The sequence below is a fragment of the Alosa pseudoharengus genome, unplaced genomic scaffold (assembly GCF_046254945.1).
Source record: "Alosa pseudoharengus isolate Yale_2024_CS ecotype anadromous, Long Island Sound unplaced genomic scaffold, YU_APseudo_1.1 YU_APseudo_1.1_scf_16, whole genome shotgun sequence".
Classification (NCBI taxonomy): domain Eukaryota; kingdom Metazoa; phylum Chordata; class Actinopteri; order Clupeiformes; family Clupeidae; genus Alosa; species Alosa pseudoharengus.
The window spans coordinates 13,274,172-13,295,559 of record NW_027468630.1 but is presented as its reverse complement, the minus strand read 5'-3'; the positions used below and the strand labels follow the sequence as shown (position 1 = coordinate 13,295,559).

Below are 21,388 nucleotides of genomic sequence, written 5' to 3'. Positions count from 1 at the left end.
ATGGCAGGCGTTTTCTCTAGGGTTCTGTCCTCTAGGACAAACATTATGTCTGTGATAGTTGTAGGAACTGTTGCCACAGGCTTACTGTTGAACCAGTATCAGGTCAACGCAGGGACAGGGGTCAGAAAGCTCTATCCTCCCAGGTAAAGCAATATTTTCCTTGCAGCTCGTATACTAACACTCCAGTGGGTCACTGACTTGAGTATGTTTGATTTCCATGGTCAGAAATTAGGCTTAAACTCCCCCCATGTATACGGTCGACTTAGAATTATATTAGCGTGAAGGCATTGCAGATAGTCGTTTCCAAAATGCCTTTTGTACACATCACATTTTTTTTGTACTCATATCCATGGCAGTGCAGAGTACCCTGATTTGCGAAAACATCAGAATTGCATGGCCAGTCACCTCACGCCAGCCATGTATGCCAAACTATGTGACAAAAGAACACCCGGAGGCTGCACTCTTGATCAGGCCATCCAGACTGGAGTGGACAACCCAGGACATCCTTTCATCAAGACCGTGGGCTGTGTAGCAGGCGATGAGGAGTCATATGAGGTGCTAAGGAATCACTGTACACATTGTGAACACAGCTTTGCCTATCCTAAATGTTAAAATGTACTGCAGTGCTGATTATTAACTTTCTCTATTTGCATATATGTTCTTCTTAATTATACAAGGGATTATGCTCTATTGATCAAAACGCTTGTACTGGTACAGGTGGGTCTTAAGAAATTAGAATACCCCCTAATTTAGTTCAAAAGGTGGATCTTTCATATATTCTAGATTCATTAGATATAAAGTGAAATATGTCAAGCCATTTTTTGTTGTAATCTTGATGATTACAGCGTACAGCTCATTAAAAAACCAAAAATGAGTATCTCAAAATATTAGAATAAAGAAATGTCGACCTTTTGAAAATAAATGAACTAATCTGACTAACTTGACTACCGGTCATCTAAAATAGTTCATTTATACACTCAATACTTGTTCTGGCTGCTTTTGCACAAATTACTTCATCAATGTGGTGTGGTATGGATGGAGGCACTCAGCCTATGGCACTTGCTTATGGAAGCCCAGGTTGCTTTGATAGCGACCTTAAGGTCATTTGTATTGCTGGGCCTGGCGTCTTTCATTTGCCTCTTGACAGTAAGCCATAGATTATCTGTGGGATTAAGGTCAGACAATGTCAACTTGGATTCTGTGCCTCTCCACTCTTCCTCCAGACTCTTGGGACATTGATTGGACCCTGATATCCAAATGAAATGCACATTCTGTTTTTATGCGAAAAGAGGAGTTTGGACCACTGAGCAACGGTCCAGTTCTGTCTTGCCCAGGCAAGACGCTCTAACCTTGTCTCTGATATAGGAGTGGCTTGAAACTAGTAATACCACACTTGTAGCCCATTCCACGTTGTGGTGGCTCTTGATGCAGACTCCAGCCTCAGTCCACTCCTTGTGAAGATCCCCTTTGAATCGACTTTGCTTGACAATCCTCTCAAGGCTGCTGTTATCCTTGTTGCTTGCACACCTTTTGCTACAACACTTCTCCATTCCAGTCAACTTTCCATGAATATGCTTTGATACAGCACTCTGTGAACACCCTGCCCACCAAAGATTCTAGAACAGAGCTCTGTTCTAGAATCTTTGCTGCCCACCTTCTGTGGCTTACCCTCCATGTGGAGGGTGTCAATGAGCCTTCTGGACAACTACTGTATCAAGTCTGCAGTCTTTCCCATGATTGTGGTTGTGTTTACTGAACCAGACTAAGTTTAAAGGCTCAGCAAACCCTCATGTCTGTATTATAACCTCTTTACTCTAATATTCTGAGATACTAATTTTTGGTTTTCATGACCTGTAAGTCGTAATAATCAAGATTACAACAAAAAATGGCTTGACACATTTCACTTTATATTTAATGAATCTAGAATATATGAAGATCCACCTTTTGAACTAAATTAGGGGGTAAAAATTTACTTTTCCATGATATTCTAATTTTATGAAACCCACCTGTATGTCTTCCTTCAATCACAACAAATTAAAACTAGAATCTGCTGTGATGTTTTGTTGATTGCCAGGTGTTTGCTGACCTGTTTGATCCTGTGATCAAGGAGAGGCATAATGGTTATGACCCACGCACAATGACACACACTACAGACCTGGATGCAAGCAAGGTACAGTGCAGTGCTTTTCGATCCAAAACTTCCTTCTGAAAGTATCTATGTATTTGGGTATACTTAAGGAGATGGTACATAGAATACAATGAAATAGTGTAAAAACATTAAACAGCCACCAGTCTTACCACAAGTTTGTTACTGTTGTCATTGATGATGTAGGACTTTGCTTTTGATCAATTCAGTACCTTGCCCAGTAAATTCAACACCATGGCCAATGGTAAGTTAAATGGAAATGTCTTCTCCTCACATAACCTCTCTGCTTGCTGATGTTCATCCCACCAGATCCGCTCGGGCATTTTTGACGAGCGCTACGTTCTGTCATCCCGTGTGCGGACGGGCCGTTGCATCCGAGGCCTGAGCTTGCCGCCTGCTTGCACCCGAGCGGAGAGACGAGAGGTGGAGAGGGTGGTGGTGGATGCACTCAACGGCCTGAAAGGGGAGATGGCTGGCCAGTACTTCAGCCTCACCAACATGACTGATCAGGAGCAGCAGCAGCTCATTGATGTAAGAGGGAAAAAAATAATATATACAGAGAGAAAGAAAATAAGCCCCTGCTTCAGGAGATCCACATATGGCAATAATAAAAGTCTTAAATGTATTGCCAAGTTGTCAACATTTGATGCTGAGTTGTTTCAGAGCACAGACAAATAACCAAAGGAAAATCTTTTCTGAAATCTGACTTTTACTTTAATTGTTTAGTTTCCTGTTGCGAACATAGATCAGAATGAGAGTGAATCCAGCTACTGATTCTGTTTCTGCTTACAGGATCACTTCCTGTTTGATAAGCCAGTCTCACCTCTGCTGACGTGCGCTGGGATGGCTCGTGATTGGCCAGACGCAAGAGGTATTTGGTGAGTACATGGCCAATGGGATGCCAATGTATATTCACAAAAGGGTAAGCTTGTTAATGGCTGTAAACTGAACACTGCAACAATCTCACTTCTAGGCACAACCATCAAAAGACCTTCCTTGTGTGGGTCAACGAGGAGGATCACACTCGTGTCATCTCCATGGAGAAAGGAGGCAACATGAAGAGAGTGTTTGAACGCTTCTGCCATGGTCTGCTAGAGGTAAAATATTGTGAGTTAACAAAGCAGTAGTAATAGAGCTAATGCAGCACAGTAGACAGTCATCTCTTTTCTGCTGTGATCTGGTTTATGGTTATCCGGTTGGTTCAGTTGTAGCTCTTTGTTGGGGTTGGCAGGTGGAGAAGCTGATCAAGGAGAAAGGCTGGGAGTTCATGTGGAACAAAAGGCTTGGCTACATCCTCAGTTGCCCATCCAACCTGGGCACTGGCCTCAGGGCTGGTGTGCACGTCAACCTGCCCCGCCTGGCCAAGGTGAGCTCCTTTCTCCTTTCAAGTCTTCATCCAGTGCATCTGCTATAGACCCTTTCAAGAGAGTTCCATTATCAGCATCATAGTTGGCCCCACAAGGCTTCCGTTTTAACATTCCATATGTTATCTTAATGCAGAGGAAGTAGATTGGGAACCAAATAGAACGTTCAAGCATTGTTTTTGTTTTTATTGTTGAAAAGGTCTATAAGAATGGACCTGTGGTGTGTTGATTGGTGTTTTTGTTTTCTCGTGTCTCCTCTGGACTATAGGACCCACGATTTAACCAGATCCTGGACAGCCTGAGACTGCAGAAGAGAGGCACGGGCGGCGTGGACAGCGCTACCACAGGAACCACATTTGACATCTCTAACCTGGACCGACTGGGCAGATCTGAGGTGAGATAGCCCAGGCCGGGAACATGCCTGCTCTTATAATACATTTGAAGTTATTTTTTGTGATATTGCGAATGGCGACACTGTGAGGAAAGAAAACTATCAGACTTGACTGACAATAAAGTATGATGATCATCATCATCATTTACTTTTAGTCATAATGATTCCACAGCCACTCATGCCTTCAACTTCCCAGTGAAGTGTCTTCACTGATGACATGAACGCTGAGCCCCTCATGGGTTTTCTTTGCCGCATGCAGGTTCAGCTGGTGCAGAGTGTGATCGACGGAGTGAACTACCTGATTGAGTGCGAGAAGAGGTTGGAGAGGGGACAGAGCATCACCATCCCTGCCCCCACAGTGCGCAAGTAGTACACTAAGCAGCACTTAAGCTCCATCAGCACCATCCAGAAGCATCTCCAGAGCCATCGCTAGTCCTCTCAATTGGAATTAATTTGGTTGTGTCTACTAAACATTAGCAACAAAGCAAAAAAACATCTCCCACTCATTCACCAGAGCAAAAATGACAAGGATGTTGAAAAGAGCATGTCAAAGTTTAATTACAAATGTAAGAATTCAATTAAAGAGCCATGAATAAATAAAGTATGATCTCCATTCTCTTTTTTTTCACAGTAGATGCCATAATATACAACACAGGGACAGTGAGCACACAGTGAAGCTATCAGTGGGCCACTCTGAAACGCCTCCATTACGACCTGTGGAGAAAAACATGGTTATAATTTCATTACAGAGCAATTATCTCAGCACATGCCCGGGTTACAGTTACGTTATTACTGTTGTCAAATGCGCTCCTGGGATAAAAATGGGCTGTTATTGTCTGTTTCATAATGAAACTGAAAGACCTAGCTTCATCTGGAGAGCTGTGCTTGTAAAGTTGATGATTATTTTATTATACTGGACTGATACATTTCAAATGAGGCCTGCAGTGCTCTCTTTAATAACATCTGACCAAAAGCCTGCTTTAGATGCTAACTTAGCAGGGTCAAGACTGTGGGAAGGTGACACTACGCTGTGTTATTTTTGTCTACCTACACTTTTTAACGTCCTTCGCTTCAGTCTTATCCTTATCATACAAATGAAACCCTATTTTGTACGCTGCACATGCCCACACACACACACACGCTGGCCCTGGGTGAGGTCTGACCTCGGTGCTCTAGGATGACCTCCCCTTCGTACAGGGCCAGGTTGAGGGCCTGCTTCTGCTGGCTGTCCAGCTCGGCCCACTGCTCCTCTGTGACAGCAGAGGCCTGCTCCGGGCCCAACCAGGACAGCTGGGATGTGCTCAGCACCACCTAAGCCACACACACACACACACACACAGACAGTAGAGGGTGAAAGAGGGCAGGGGTTGTGCTCCTGTTGGGATGCACACTGGGTACATTTACATAGATGCAGTTGGCAAGGGACAGAATGTTCTTTTGTTGTTTACAAAAAGTATACAATCCATGTACTTGGCATGCTGAACAACACCCAACCATTTTCTGGCATTGAATATTGATGCATAAAAAAACACAACAACAAAGGTAGGGTTATAAACAATTAATGTGACATCATCGTGTAAATAAGGAAACCACCCATGTTCTGTCCCTGCTGACTTCACCTATGGCTCCAAAAGAGGTACAAACAACTCATAATACAAAACTGAAGTTGCAATAAATAATAATGGGTTTAAATTTGCAGACTGTTTCTGCAAGGGTAAGAGTGAAGACATACGGAGAGTTTGTGGGGTGGGATGAGGGCAATGGCAGCCGGCGTGAGGCCCTGGATCTGATCCTTCACCAGAGCAGACATCAACATGTCTTCCAGACCCACTGCAGGGAGGCCAATAGAGAGAAAGGGAGAGAGAGAGGGGGGGGGGGGGTGAGGACTGTGCAAAAATTTGAATAAATATATGAAAATGGGTAGGATAATGGACTTTCCAAAGACAAAATATGTGGACAGAGGAGCTTCTTAACAGCCCTAAAACCATTTCATCTTCCGTCAAGGTCCATCCAGCTGGCCAGCAGGGCTGGAGTAAATCTATTCTCTGGCTCGCTTGTAAATGTGTTTGGAAATGCTCTCTTTGTTATGCTCACAAAAGCTGCCTGGATGGAAAATGAGGCAGCTGGAAGCATAATGTGATTGATAGAAATGGTGTCCAGTCTCCTGCTTCTCCTGGAGGGATGGCTAAGTGCGGTGTGAGAGTTGCACTTCATCAGCGATCCTGATTTGTGACACACTTCAGCACGAATAACATTCCCTCACACATCATCTTAGGTTACAAACACAAAACTAAGTGGCTGCTTGGTTATGACCATTTGCTTTTGTTGCACCCCAAGGAAAGTAAAAGCACTCAAGGTTTCATTAGGGGAGTCTGGAAATAATGAGAAATATGGGGACAATTTAAGGGTTTACTGTACGCTATGTTGTTGTTTTCCCCCACACAGAACAGAGAGCTTTCTTCTGGGTGGAAAAAAAAGAAATTGTACTATTTTGTTCCTATACTTCCAAAGACAAATTGCTACCATAACAGGCTCCACCTGGGTCAGGCTTTCAGGTTCCTTATTCACGAGACTTCAGAGACCAGCAGGAGAGCAGTGAAATAATGTCACCAGTGTGTGTGTGTGATATCAGTATAGGGGTGTATCGGATAGCCCATAATGTATGTGGTGTGTGTGATATCAGTATAGGGGTGTATCAGATAGCCCATATAATGTATGTGGTCTGTGTGATATCAGTATAGGGGTGTATCGGATAGCCCATAATGTATGTGGTGTGTGTGATATCAGTATAGGGGTGTATCGGATAGCCCATATAATGTATGTGGTGTGTGTGATATCAGTATAGGGGTGTATCGGATAGCCCATTTAATGTATGTGGTGTGTGTGATATCAGTATAGGGGTGTATCGGATAACTCATATAATGTATGTGGATAAGTGCATGGCTTAGCCTGCTTTCAATTAGAGATATGGACAAATGTACAAATAGATTGTATAGCGTACAATGTAGAGAATTACAATTACACACTATTTTAAAGTTTAGTTTACAGTATGTATGGGGATAGACTTGAGCACCAACTGCATGATGCATACTTACATAATAGATGTGCCTGTAGACAATATATCACAGGAATTCATTGCATGCATATGCTTGGTTGGAGCAACACATACTGTATAAAAATGCGTGAATTTGAGCTGCTTGTATTGCCAGTGCAGTACCTGCCAGGGTGCCAATTTCTGTGAAGACATCGGAGGTCCATCCACTAATGGGCCCGAAGGCGAGAGGGCTGGCCAGCCGCGATACCACAGCCTCCAGCTGCTGCTCCGAGCAGGGCAAGGCCAGCTCCCTCAGGAACAGCACCGCCAGACTGACCAGCAGTGGCCGGGCACACGAGCCAGCAGAGCAGGGCATGAAAGAAAGCAGGGACGCAGAGTGAACAATGATGAGTGCGCTTCCCATAAACCACCACGGTTTTCCCATAAACCACCACGGTTTTCCCATAAACCATCACAGCTTATTTAGCAGGTAGGAGGTCTCTTGAGATCCTCGTTCTTGTTAAAGTCCCTTACAGTATTGTGCCAATATTGTCATTATCACTCGGACCCCCAGAACACATGTAGACATGTAGTGAAAATGAAGTGCAGTCGACACTGACTGATCGTTGTTTGATGTGGCTTATGTTTATTGAATCCAGGTTCGGCAAATACCAAAAGCAAGAAGGCAGAAAATGTGGAAGTGTTTCACAAGATTACTTTACTGGTGGCTGCTTTTTAAAAAAGCTACAAATATTGTGCAGTTTGAACTCAACGCTATTGAGCTGTTCATACAGTTCAGCTCGGTTTGATTCCACTGTTGATAACTCGGTTGAAGTAAGGGACATAATTCGGTTGGATTCCACTGTTGATAAATCGGTTGAAGTAAGGGACATAATCCCGTCACGCTGCTCACCTAAGATTGTGTGGGTCCAGACGGGCAATCTCAGGAATGCTGAATCCGCAGATAAGGTGCCCGAATGATGCCAGCTCTGCCACTCCAAGCTGCTCTGGCCTCTGCCCACGTCGCCGCAAGATGCCAAGCAGAGCTGCCCTCATCTGAACCATTCAGAGAAATTCACCTCAGTGGTGCACCAGGGCTATATGCACCATACGACAGGACTGTCACAAGGATTTACCTGTGGATTACATTGCCTACAGACCAACAATGACTGGTCTTACATAAGAACTGAGAGATGAATTAAATGGAATTCTATGAAGGAATTAAGAAGCTCATAAATAGCACAGGCCTCTGTTATACTGATCAACTGGCAGGACAAGCTGCTGGTTAAATAGAGATTATGGACCCACTTTATTTGTCTGGGTGCATTTACTGACTTGGCTTGTTGTGTTCAGTCCTTTGATAATTATTTCATGTCTAATTTTGCGCCATGTGTACTGGATTGGAACAGATTACAGATGAGGCACTCAAATGCTACGAAACATTATAACTGCGAAAACTCAAACCATAGGGAGAACTAAAAGACTCTTAATTGAGTGTGTTTTCCGTGCTTGCTCATTTCAGATGTCTGTATCCTTGTATAAGTATAAGTATATATACTCTTTTGATCCTGTGAGGGAAATTTGGTCTCTGCATTTATCCCAATCTGTGAATTAGTGAAACACACTCAGTACACAGTGAACACACAGTGAGGTGAAGCACACACTAATCCCGGCACAGTGAGCTGCCTGCCACAGCGGCGCTCGGGGAGCAGTGAGGGATTAGGTGCCTTGCTCAAGGGCACTTCAGCCGTTCCTACTGGTCGGGGTTCGAACCAGCACAGTGTCAGCGTCAAGGGCGGGCCATAGGGGGCCAGGCCCGCCCAAACAGGCCAGTGTGCCCCCCCAACTGAGTTCTCTCCCTCACATAAAAAAAATCTAAATATTATTATGCCTATGATTGAAATTAAATCCATATTGAACACTGATGTTGAACACTTAGCCTACTCAAAATGAAACATGACATGTTTGTCAACTATGCTGATTGTGTGCGCAAACTGCGCGATGAAGAGGGATTCTGCACACTCGGACACCGTTGCAGTGAGTGCCACCGATACATTTACCACGACTCCTGCAACGCCAAATGGGCATAAATCTCGACCAGTAGGGTTTTTAGACACTGCTGCATAAGAAATTCAGTAAAAGGTCTCAAGATAGATCTGGGAAGATAATGGAAAATACAAGGTTTTTCGCGTATGACCGCGGGATGACCCAAGCTGAATGCATGAGCTGTTAATCTAAATTGCAGAAACCGTAAATAAAGGGCCAAACTGACACGTCGCATATTTTCCAATATTGTCCAGTGCTAATGATAAACTCGAGCAACGGAGACGTATAGTGCTTTGGATCATGTAGGCTAGGCCTTCTTTAAGAGGAGATGGAATCGCCCTTTAGTGAGCCAACACAGCACGGGTCTTAACCTGCCTTATCCAGAAGGAGACATTATTGGAAGCAGTGACAAAAAGCCTATCATGGACCTGGCTGGGAAATGCGACAGTTGTGGAGTCGGCATTCGTAGGCTATAGCCTGTCGCTGCAAGTACTTATCCAAACTCAAAAACAGTAGACTAAAAGTGGCAATAAAATGGGACTGTCAGAGCAGCACAAAATACTAAAAGCCATGCCGAGTGTCCTGTTCGATCTTAAACTTTCCATCACAGTTGGTGCATCTACCTAGCTACTTCGTAAATGTGTTGGAATTTGTTCTGTACTTTAAAGAACATTTTGAGGGATCACATAGCCTATGTGCAATGTTGTAATATTATCAGTATGTGTAATTTGCTTTTGAGCAGGATCTTACAAGAACATTTCGAAATGAATGGAAAGAAACAGTGAAGCCTAGTGTAGCCTAGGCTTGCTAGTGGTGAGTCTGTTATAGCCTATTTACTTGTATTGTAGCCTATGCAACGCTATTCTATTAAAATTCTATTATTCTAAATGTTGTGTGCTAGTCTATTCAACGCTATAGGCTATGACCGCTATGTTCTTGCACTATTTTCCCCCTTGATCATATTGATTCAGTTATCCAAAAGGCTCGAAGGATGCTCTTTACTACATGGCAATTTTGGAAAAATAACGAATAAAAGTGAGGTGAGGTGCCCCCCTGTCAGTGCTCATAGCCCCCCCCCCGTTGCTCTCTGGCGCCGACGCTGAACCGGCAACCAGTTACAAGTCTGAAGCCCTAACCAGCAGCCCACGGCTTCCCCAATGTGATTAAAACCGTTACTCAGAGGTGTCCCATAGGTGAGCGCGCGCTTACCTTCTTTGGGCTCCAGTCTTGCAGGCTGCCCAGGTGCGCCACCAGTCCCAGGTCAGAGAGGTCCAGGGCCTGCAGCTCTCTCTCGCCCAGCTCTGTGATGATGGAGCCCAGCTGCAGAACCTGCTCAGGACGCATGACTCGCACTGGCCTATAGGACTGCACAGACACACATACACACACACACACATATACACACACACACACACACACACACACAAATGAACACACACACACACACATACACACACATATACACGCACATAAATGAACACACACACACACAAACACAGACACACACACACACACACACACACACACACACGGACACACACACACACACACACACACAAATGAACGCATACACACACGCATGCACACAGACACACATATACACACACACACACACACAATTTTCCCCCAAATCATGTACACTCTTTTAATGACAAAATGACTTATTTTATTTGGCATAGTATTATTAGTGTAGCTATCATTGTGTGGTAAAACAATTTCCTTTAAAATGACATGAAAAATAACTGAAATATCCTAAAATAACATGCCACAAAATTAGCCTATTAGTCAACACTGACAAATGAGTGTGAGGCCTTCCAAAAAATGAGGTTTCTTGGCAAGCACAACATTCTCCACTGCGCAAGCCCCTTAGAGAGCTAGCTGGAATACAGAAGATTACAGAAAAACTTCAACATCTTTTGTTACTGTTTCTACACGACTCCCATATATGGTGTCTTACATCTGATGTAACCATACCAAACGGGGGGGGGGGAATGTGACGTATGCCAGTCTCCATAAGAGGAAGCGGGTGTCTGGGGGTGTCTTGGAAGAGGACTGACCTGCCTGAGTTTAGACCACAGCGTCCAGCGCTGATCAGGGCTGAGTGCCGGGTCGCGGCCCACGAACTCCACGCAGCGCTGCAGCTCTCCATCAGCCATGCGCTGGTACTGGGCCGCGTGCCAGGCCGAGGGGAAGGTGCCCTTGATGTCCGCGCAGGTCGGCACTGGCTCTGCCAAATGACAAAGGGCCGCACAAGGTCATCAAGGTCTTCAAGGTCATGAATAACTAATAACTTAAACCAGTGGTGCATGCGCAGAAGAGGACACCAACACTCACACAAGTACCCGCACAGCATCATGCCAACTGTGGGAACTCATCACCCAAATCCATGTCATGATTAAAACATGATGCGTTGCTGTGACTGGCCTTGTGAACTGAAGGATTGAATATTCACAACCTCCGCTCTGGTAAGGCAGTGTGTGAGTGCTTATTCTCACTGAAGTAGAATATATTTGTCAGCCTGTCTCAATGTCTCAAGCACTGTAATCATTATTGAGGAAACTGACAAAGTCTGGCCTTCAAGCAGGTCTGAATTTTTTTATTTCATTTAATTTTTATGTTATGAATTCTTTTTATTATAGGAGCTGCTGAGTCCAAACCTCTCTGTCTCCTGCGTCTGCCTTTGATAAGTTTGTGGATGAAGGTGTGGATCTTGTCTCGGAGGGACGGGGGCTGACCACAGGCCTGGCCAACATCACTCTCCTCCCACCGCCACTGGCTTTGCAGGGTCTGCTCCACCACCTCAGTACCCAGCTGGTTCTGAGATGCACACACAAACAAACACACACACACACACACACACACACACACACACACACACACACGTACGCACACACACACACACACACACACGCAGGCACGCACTCACAATCACACACACAGAGACACAACCACACACGTGCACACACACACACACACACACACACACATACGCACGCACACACAGATACACACGCACACACGGAGGCATGCACACACGCACACAAGCACTCACACAGGCACAAAAATAAACAAATAACCATTTATTCTTACATAAACCCACCTACTGAGTTCTTGAATTTTCACAGGAAGACTAACAATTTTGTTTGCCTGAGACAGATGGTAGGGGGAATGGTATGAATACAGTTTTTGTCGCTTACACACCAGAACCGAATGCTTACACCAAATCTTCTATACTAAACTTCTTGCAGCATACTTTAAACACTGTGTAACCAAAGCTTTAACACATTTTCTGCTTTGCACATTATTTGCAACTCTGCAACATACTTATTGCAAAACACTACACACTATTTCTTACATTAGACACTTTGTTCAAAAGTGAAATTTCCTTTTATCACTGAGAAAACACTTCCATTCAAAATGCAAGCATATCTGGTAATTGGTAAAACCCATACACATACCTGAAAACACTTACAGAGAAAACTGAACACTTGTCAGTGTAAGGCTTAGCACTACAAATAGACTTCAGGTAAGTTATTGTGTACCTGTTCAAGTATGTATTTTACATTGAGTACCCGTGTACTGTTCTGTACTCCCCTTTTCTAAAACCTATCGACGGATTATTTTCAGTGGGCCAATGAAAAGTATGACCACCAACCACATACCTGCATGCCTTTTTTGCAAGCAATGGAAGGGGCATGCAGAGGCATTGAGGTGGGGTCAATTCAAGGGTGCATATGGCACACAAGGGTCAGTTCAAGGGTGCATATGGCACACAAGGTGATATTGTCCTCTCGGGCTAGGCAACGGGGAAATCACCTGAGATGTCGACGAAGGCTTGTGGCCAGATCTAAACAGAAGGCAGGATCCATAAAAGCCCCCACCCCCGCTACACACACACACACACACACACAGTGTACAGTATTGCCTTGATAAGTGTGATTCTACTTTTCTTTATTTCTGTAAGAATGTTTGTTTTTTGTAAAAACCTTTGTTGCAAAAAATGTCAGTAGATCACTGCAGAAATTCTACTTTTGGGTTCCACACAAGACTGAGTTTGAGAAAATTACAATAAAAATAAAAACACAAAGACTGAAGTGTTTTATATAAAACACATCAGTGTGTTGCTATTGATTTGAAAGAGTAATTTAAAAGGTGCATGTGTGTATGGTTTTGCTGCAATAATTACATTTTTAGAAAGGATTGTTGAGTTTTGATTGCAGTGTTTCATTTTGGCATAGATGTGAGTTGTTTATCTCCAGTATGTGTTATTTGGCTGTCTGTAGAGTTGTGACATAATGAGCCAAATTCTGCAAAAAGTGTGTAAGCAACAGGCAAAAACTGTAATCTGTGGATGTTTCTAAATTTAGTGTTTGTTCTGCACGTCAATGTCCCTCTCTTTCATTCTAACCTTTTCTCTCTCTCTCAGAACGGAAGCATCTCTACCATGAAATACAAAACCCCAAATAACTGCCAGTTCTCCAAGCCAGGAAGTGCAACTTCAACCACCCCCAAACCCCCAAACCCCACCTCACCCCCACCCCACCCACTCCACCCGGAGCCAATTGTCAAAAAGTTCTCCTGTGCATGACTCATTTCGTGCAGCGGAGACCTCAGTGGTTCTCACCAGGGGAAGATTGCGTATCTGCTTCAGAGTGAGCGCAAACACCAGTCTGCCGACGTGCTCCACGTCACCAACGTTCCAGGAACCCGGCTCCCTGCAACAAAAACCACATCTCCCTGAATATCACGCAGATCGACTGCACCCAATTAACCACACTAACACTTCAGACAAAATGTGCACGAACAATCACAACTTCCTGAGTGCCAAGAAAAGCCATCATGCTTGCTCACGTCAGCTAATTTATTAACACAACACATTGCTCTGTGAAGGTGACAAGAAAGCATATTTCCGCCCAGCAACTCAGCCGTAAATATTTCATGTGTCTTGCGCCCTCCAGGAGAAATATAATGATGTGGTTGTATGTCATCACATGCCATTTATAATTCATCCACCCTTTCCTTCGTTTCCCTTCGCATTCCCTCCCAGCGCGGCTCACCCGAGCAGGGCCTTTTCTGTGAGGAGCGAGGCCAGGTCCCGGAGGCTGTCCTGGGGCACACAGTAGCCCTTCAGCTCCTCCAGACGCAGCCGCAGGGCCTCCCGGTCCACCAGACGCAGCGTGGCCCGGTCCAGGAAGGGAAGCAGAGGCCCCAGCAGATCCAGAGATGACCCTGTCAGGCCCTGCTGGGAGATGCCCTGTCATACGAGAAGGAGGAGGAGGATGAGGAGGAGGAGGTTCATCATGTGAATGAAAAGGAAAAACTATTTGTTTATTACAGGTGGGTGCTACAAATCACTGGCGGTTGTAGTGAAACAACCACCCCCCCCCCCCCCCCAACTGTACAGCATTTTTGGTACCTATAAAAGCACTAAATAAATATCACATGTTGTTTTCATTTTCACTGAAGTATTTGGGGGTTGAAATGTCCGAGGAAAATGTACTTGGCACTCAAACAAGCTTCCGCTACATATCATATCTAGGTATATACAGTATACTTTTTCAAACACTAATATCCAGTTTGACACAAATCCACTTTAAGTCAGCAATTCTGCCAATAACACAGCAACAACAGAGACACACTTTCCCAGTGAACACCATGCTGTCAGCACATAATATCTATAGATTAAACTCTCCACTTCACAGCGGCTCTGTTTGCTCTGCAGTCCATTCTGTCTCTGCAGACCCTCACTGAGACTACCTGCGAGTGGAACGCTCATCCCAGACACGCATTCTACCTCCTGTCTGGTGCTACTCCCTGATGTAAGTGCTACATCTATGGCCCTGGGGTATAGCTGTAATATTAATATTCTGAGCAGTGGTGCTTCACATGTGATTGGTATGAGTGCTATTACATTAGCGGTTTCTGGTGCTGTGACAGGAGAGGACATTGGTGTCATATTAGTGTGATTCTTTTTCCTTACGAGCATGTCAACAGCTTTGTCGGCGAGGGCCATCTGTTTGTGTCTGGGCAGTGTGAGGAAGTGGGTGAAGTTGTGGCGGATGTGCTCCAGAATGGCAAAGAAGGTGGTGTTGGCGAGGCTGTCAAGCATCCTCATCCTGAAAAAAAAAGATTACATCAAGCTTACCTGCACACACTTTATATACCGCATATACACTACCGTTCAAAAGTTTGGGGTCACGTAGAAATGTCCTTTATTTTTGAAAGAAAAGCAATGCAAAGATAATACTAAATACATTGTTAATGTGGTAAATGACTATTCCAGCTGGAAACGGCTGATTTTTTATGGTGTACAGAGGCTCATTTTCCAGCAACCATCACTCCTGTGTTCTAATGATACACTGTGTTAGCAACCATCACTCCGGTGTTCTAATGGTACAATGTGTTAGCTAATCGTGTTAAAAGGCCCATCACTCCTGTGTTGTAACAGTACACTGTGTTAGCTAATCGTGTTAAAAGGCTAATTGATGATTAGAAAACCCTTGTACAGTTATGTTAGCACAGCTGAAAACTGTTGTGCTGATTAAAGAAGCTATAAAACCGGCCTTCCTTTGAGCTAGTTGAGTATCTGAAGCATCAGCATTTGTGGGTTCGATTATACTCTCAAAATGGTCATAAAAACAGAACTTTCTTCTGAAACTCGACAGTCTATTCTTGTTCTGAGAAATTAAGGCTAACCCATATGAGAAATTGCCAAGAAACTGAAGATTTCCTACAACGTGTGTGTACTACTCCCTTCAGAGAACAGCACAAAGGGGCACAAAGGGGCTCTAACCAGAACAGAAAGAGAAGTGGGACAACTGAGCAAGAGCACAAGTCCATTAGAGTCTGTAGTTTGAGAAATAGACGCCTCACAGGTCCTCAACGGGCAGCTTCATTAAATACTCGCAAAACGCCAGTCTCAACGTCCACAGTGAAGAGGCGACCCCGGGATGCTGGCCCTCTGGGCAGAGTAGCAAAGAAAAAGCCAGCAGTCAGCTGGTATTCTGTCTGTAATTGAATGGCCAGCGCAGCCTCAACCATATTGAGCTGTTGTGGGAGCAGCTTGACCGTATGGTACGTAAGAAGTGCCCATCAAGCCAATCCATCTTGTGGGAGGTGCTTCAGGAAGTGTGGGGTGAAATTTCTTCAGATTACCTCAACAAATTGACAGCTAGGATGCCAAAGGTCTGCAAGGTAATTGCTGCAAATGGAGAATTATTTGACGAAAGCAAAAGGACAAACTTATTATTTCAAATAAAGATCATTATATCTAACCTTGTCAAAGTCAAACTATATTTTTTATTCATTTTGCAACTCATTGGGTGAATAAAAGTGTAAGTTTTCATGGAAAACATGAAATTGTCTGGGTGACCCCAAACTTTTGAACGGTAGTATATATATACACACACACACACACATTTACCACAGCAAGTACCCAGAGCTCATCTCAATTCAAGCTATCAGGCAACAGAAGCCACTTCCTGTTCAAATTAAAGACCTAAGAGGGAGAGCAGAAAGCATTCATACGGCAGTGTTGCGGAGAAGGACGGGTCCAGCTCATTGAGATCCATCTCGGGTCTCCTCCTCAACTCCTCCACCATACACTTTCTCTGCAATAAATTGATGGGACAGGATAAGGGGAGGGAGGGAGGAAAGGAGGGAGGGAAGGAGGGAGGGAAGGAGAGAAGGAAGGAGGGAAGGAGGGAAGGAGGGAGGGAAGGAGGGAAGGAGAGAAGGAGGGAGGGAGGGAGGGAGGAAGATCCTCTGTCAGCCTATATTTCTCCACTCATACAGGGTACAAACAAAGCAGCATGCAGTGATGGATGGCAGGCTTTGTCATCTACATGGCTGTAATGCAGGCGTTAATACAGAATAAGGGAACACTTCCAGACAGAGGCAATGATAAGACAAAGGGATAGATGGGAACGGGAGCGGGGGGGGGGGGTGCACCCCATTACCAGAGCTGGCCTCAGTTGTCCTGGCAACTTGCTGACAAACTGCAACAATTCAGGGAAGCCTGTGTCATTGGTCCAGAGCATCAGCCAATCACAGCTCATCCCTCTGGCAATACGGCCCAGAGTTCTAAACCAAAAGAGAAATAGAATATGAATGTACTGTACAAAATAGTACACCACTGCAGAATCCCTTGTAGTATATTTACACAGTGAAAGCTGATTTATTTAGCCATCTATTCATTCATACATCATTCTCCCATTAATTAATGAACTGCTTAATTACCTGCAGTACATGAATTCATCAATTCTTCTATCCATTCTACACCAAACAGTTCATTAAGTTGCAGAAACCATAGCAACATCAAATGACATAAAGCAGCACACTCCTTGACTTTGCAAGTGACACGCATAATGAGGTCAGTTAGGTCTGCTCATTTCAGTGAGCTGCACATATGGAGGCAGAACAAAAGACTCTGCATATGCTCTTAGGGTCACTTACCGCACACTTTCCAATGTAATGTTCTCAACTTGATGGACCCTTCTGAAAAGCAGCTGAGCCTGTTGGGGCCGTGGGGGGGGGGGGGGGTTAGGAGAAACAATAAAAACTTTGTGTGAGTTATCGAGTGAGCAGATGTGAAGGGGGGGTCGAACACACCTCGGGAGCCCAAGGCAAGCATCCATGAGTGTAGACATTACTTATTTATGCCCCCTTCGGGGACCATTTTTGCACGAACAATGAGACCAATTTGCTTGATGGCGTCGGCAGAGCGCGGTGGTATTAATTTCCTGAAAAGCTCACCTGAAGCGAAGCCAAAGAACGGCAAATAAATGCGAAAGACATCGCCTATGCCAGCTTGGCCCTCGCTCACGAATGACACACTCCCTCCCTCCTTTCTCGATGCTGGCTGTGTGTGTGTGTGTGTGTGTGTGTGTGTGTGTGTGTGTGTGTGTGTGTGTGTGTGTGTGTGTGTGTGTGTGTGTAAATAGGATGTTAATATGGACGAAGGATAAACACTTTCATGTTGTTTTGTCTTTTCTTAAAGAGAAGAGCCTCTTCACTGGTCCCTCCAGGAAGGTCCTTTGTTTGTGTGCGTTCACAGGCGACTGACTGCACCCACAACTCAGTTAATTGCTATGCAAATGCATTCTGCATAACCTGGCACTCTCAGGGTACACGGTTCCTTCCGACAGGGACAAATGGTTTTGCAAAGGAGCTCCTGTAATGGTGTGCATATTAGGAAGAATGTGTGTGAATGTGCCTGAGGTTGTGTGTTTTTTATGTGTGTGTGGTGTGCAGGCCTGCACTGGATAAAAGCAATGTTTCAGACTTGCCAGAGGGCCAAGAATGTTAGCAAGTAGAGAAATTGTTTGTGTGTGTGTGTGTGTGTGTGTGTGTGTGCTGCAGAGAGATTGTGTTCAGTCTGTTGCATGAGTGTTCACATGTGTCCTATATACCTGTTGCGGAGACCACGGTAGGTCCCTGTAGAGGTTCAGGTTAGTGAGGATGGCCTCTCCACCCAGTCCTGTCATGAGTCTCTTCAAGGGGATGTGGGGCAGAAGACAGCGCAGATGCAGAGACATGTTTGCAGATCGTCTGTCCAGCCCCTTTCATATAAATAAATGACACAATATGAAAGGTAAAAATGCTCAGCATACAAAAAGGGAGACCTAACTGCATTGAGACTGTCCCTTTCTCAGATTAATCCAATTAAACACAAAATACTATTTTTGACTGTGGATGACTGGAGCTGATCACCCCCCCTGCTAATTGCAGCCTACCTCCCTGAGGGCTGTCTGAAGCAGGGCTCTGTGTGCAGGGCGCAGGGTGAACAGCAGGGGGCGCCAGCACTGGCACTCCTCCTGGCCCAGTAGGCCCCACTCTGGCCCCAACACGTCCCTCAGCACGCCTGCCGACAAGCCGGACAGCAGAGGCCTGAGCTGGCAAAGCACACTCACGCTGAGCTACAGCACACACACACGGAGAGAGACACACACATTAGGGGTGCAAGACCAGGTCCAAATTACACAACATGTTCAACTTCAATTTTCATCAATCCTATAGCAAGAGTTATTATCAACCTTAGCAATCTAAAACGAAATGCCAAAGCAAGATGCAATGCTACTTGGCCCTAGACAGAGTGTATATATTAGCAGACTACCTAACAAAAATTTGAGAAACATACTGATGAAATACACTCAGCAAGCACCACTCAGCCACAGAAACAAAAAAAAATGGCTTCCAAGTAACAAACGTCTATGTCAAGAGTGTAAAGACAATGTTGTTGAGACAGAGCTGCACTTTTTAACTGAGTGCAAATCTATCCAATAAGTCTGTGATCTTTACTTCACAAAATGTAAAGAAAAACACCCCAAATTCAACCCCCAGTAAATTACCTTAGTAAGTGAATACAAAGATAGCTGTCTTATAGCTGCACAATATGTTCTCACTGGCCACCATTACACACACACGTACACCCTACCCCTACTCCAAGACCACTTGGAAGCCAGACCCACACACACACATACACACACACGTCTGAGCAAACACACACTCACACACACACACTTAAAACACACTGTAGCTGATGAATTCACATGCACACACATACACAGACACAGAAAGTCACCCTACTGCATAATAAAATCAATTCTCAATTAGAAATATAAAGTTGTAATAATTACCACTGTTAAAATAAGTACTGCTGATAACAGATCTGGTTCCTTTAGTGTACCTGTATGTTTAACGTACGTATTCTGATTTCTTATAACAGTCAATGTCTATATTTCGTTATCTGCATTTGTTGTAATGTCTTATTCTATTCTTCTTCTAAGTATTAACTGCTTTGGAAATAAAAGTGCCCATTTGTCATGCCAATAAAGCAACTTTTGTATATGAATTTGAATTTCAGAGAGAGAGGGAAGGAGAGGACCGAGAGAGAGAGAGAGAGAGAGAGAGAGAGGGAAGGAGAGGACAGAGAGAGAGGGGGATAGATGGAGAGAAAGAACAGAAGACAGATAGCATGAGAGACAGAAAGCAAAAAAGAGAAAAGGAAAAGAGAGAGAGAAAAAGAGGGATGAGAAGGTGGCAGGGAACAGAAAAGAAAAAGAACAGGACATTTCTATATCAGTGTTGTGGAAAGACCTGCTATTCCTACTAGCGGTAAGTTTGATGAAGCCCTGTTTGAAATTTAGAGAGCAACTTACATTTGTGTTTTCAGAAATCCGCTCCAATATTTGGAATGCCTGGAGGATGAAACATAGACAGCAGGTTGCACCAAATACCTGGAGAAACTAATCTCCCACAGCTTTTAAATATGACAGAAAAATATGTTTTTCACTCAGTGTTTACTAGCCAAGAGGCCCAAAACTTTTGAGGCTGACTGGGAAGAGACATACCGGTCCAGATTTATAATACTGCTTTCCAAAACAAACAAGTTTTATTGGAATAAAACCATCTGCGCTCATAGTCACTTGTAGTAACAGGCATGTGGGGGTGGATAAATACCCTGTTCTTGTGAGCCAGTTAATTCCTGCTTTTAACTCCTCCTGAGCTCCTGAGGTTGCCCATTTGACTCCTGACATTTGAACATGTGTGTGCATGTGTGTGTATGCCTACCTGTGCAGGTGTGTAGGTGGGCATATCAGGCTGAGTCAGAATGTGCAGCAGCTCAGCTGAGGAGACGGGCATCAGGAAGTCAGCACCCAGCTGGGGCAACAGACCCCGCAGGGACGCCAACACAGCTGGCGACAGAGCACTGGCATTCAGAGACTCCAGCGCCAACCCCAACCAATGGGACAGCTGCGTGGGGCGAGACTGGCTATTAGAACTACTCACTAAAAGGCTACGGAGTGTGGAGAAAGAAGATGTCAATCGGAAGAGGATGTTGCAATTTGAGGACCACTCATTTGATTAGATTGCATCGTGTTAGTTGATCTTCCAAGGGTCAGGGTGCTGAGTTCAAATGTGTGAGTTTATAGACATGTGTCATTACATATGAAAAGTGTGCGTGTCAAAGGGACAGGCAAAAATACATAATACATAACATATCAAATATCCTCATTTTAAGTGTATCAAAATAAACTGCAGAATACAGTAGCCAAGCCATGTATCAAAATAAAATACTGTATTTTTGTATTTTGAAAATACTAAAAATACTCTTGGAAGCATGAAGGGAGCATGAAATCACTTTGCAAACCTTCCATATGTGTCTATTTAATAAACAGTCAACAGATCAACTATGCTGACCTGTCTGCTACATCTCATAGACTAGTTTAAATACTGCATCAGAGATGCATGTCCAGATTGCTTGATGTTGCACTGTGTAACGCTATTGATCAGGAAGGATCATGACCCTTGTAGCTGATTTGTATGTAACTGGGCACAGTGTAAGTGTAAAATGGTGTTACAGTATATTGATGCCAAGGCACATAAATATGAATTTTTCATCATGT

At 44.3% G+C, this 21,388-nt stretch overlaps 2 protein-coding genes across 2 annotated transcripts in view; one reads left to right on the top strand and one right to left on the bottom strand.

Moving 5' to 3' along the window:
• Positions 1–4,271, top strand: LOC143126192 (creatine kinase U-type, mitochondrial-like). Its single transcript, XM_076288103.1, has 9 exons — positions 1–143; positions 357–555; positions 2,075–2,170; positions 2,456–2,677; positions 2,939–3,024; positions 3,120–3,243; positions 3,378–3,512; positions 3,779–3,904; positions 4,161–4,271. The coding sequence occupies exons 1-9, from the start codon at positions 1–3 to the stop codon at positions 4,269–4,271; spliced, it is 1,242 nt and encodes a 413-aa protein (XP_076144218.1).
• Positions 4,272–4,526: 255 nt separating this feature from the next.
• LOC143126096 (stereocilin) overlaps positions 4,527–21,388 on the bottom strand; it is a 29,994-nt gene continuing 13,132 nt past the window's right edge. The window contains exons 13-30 of the mRNA XM_076288013.1: positions 20,553–20,735; positions 20,141–20,179; positions 18,716–18,898; positions 18,392–18,541; positions 17,436–17,494; positions 16,940–17,063; positions 16,509–16,591; positions 14,962–15,097; positions 14,039–14,235; positions 13,606–13,696; positions 11,639–11,798; positions 11,039–11,208; positions 10,191–10,346; positions 7,849–7,991; positions 7,119–7,267; positions 5,634–5,731; positions 5,065–5,212; positions 4,527–4,615 (exon numbers count right to left, since the gene is read on the bottom strand). Of these exons, the coding sequence (XP_076144128.1) occupies positions 4,527–4,615; positions 5,065–5,212; positions 5,634–5,731; positions 7,119–7,267; positions 7,849–7,991; positions 10,191–10,346; positions 11,039–11,208; positions 11,639–11,798; positions 13,606–13,696; positions 14,039–14,235; positions 14,962–15,097; positions 16,509–16,591; positions 16,940–17,063; positions 17,436–17,494; positions 18,392–18,541; positions 18,716–18,898; positions 20,141–20,179; positions 20,553–20,735 (2,358 nt within the window). The remainder of the gene's footprint in view (positions 4,616–5,064; positions 5,213–5,633; positions 5,732–7,118; positions 7,268–7,848; positions 7,992–10,190; positions 10,347–11,038; positions 11,209–11,638; positions 11,799–13,605; positions 13,697–14,038; positions 14,236–14,961; positions 15,098–16,508; positions 16,592–16,939; positions 17,064–17,435; positions 17,495–18,391; positions 18,542–18,715; positions 18,899–20,140; positions 20,180–20,552; positions 20,736–21,388) is intronic.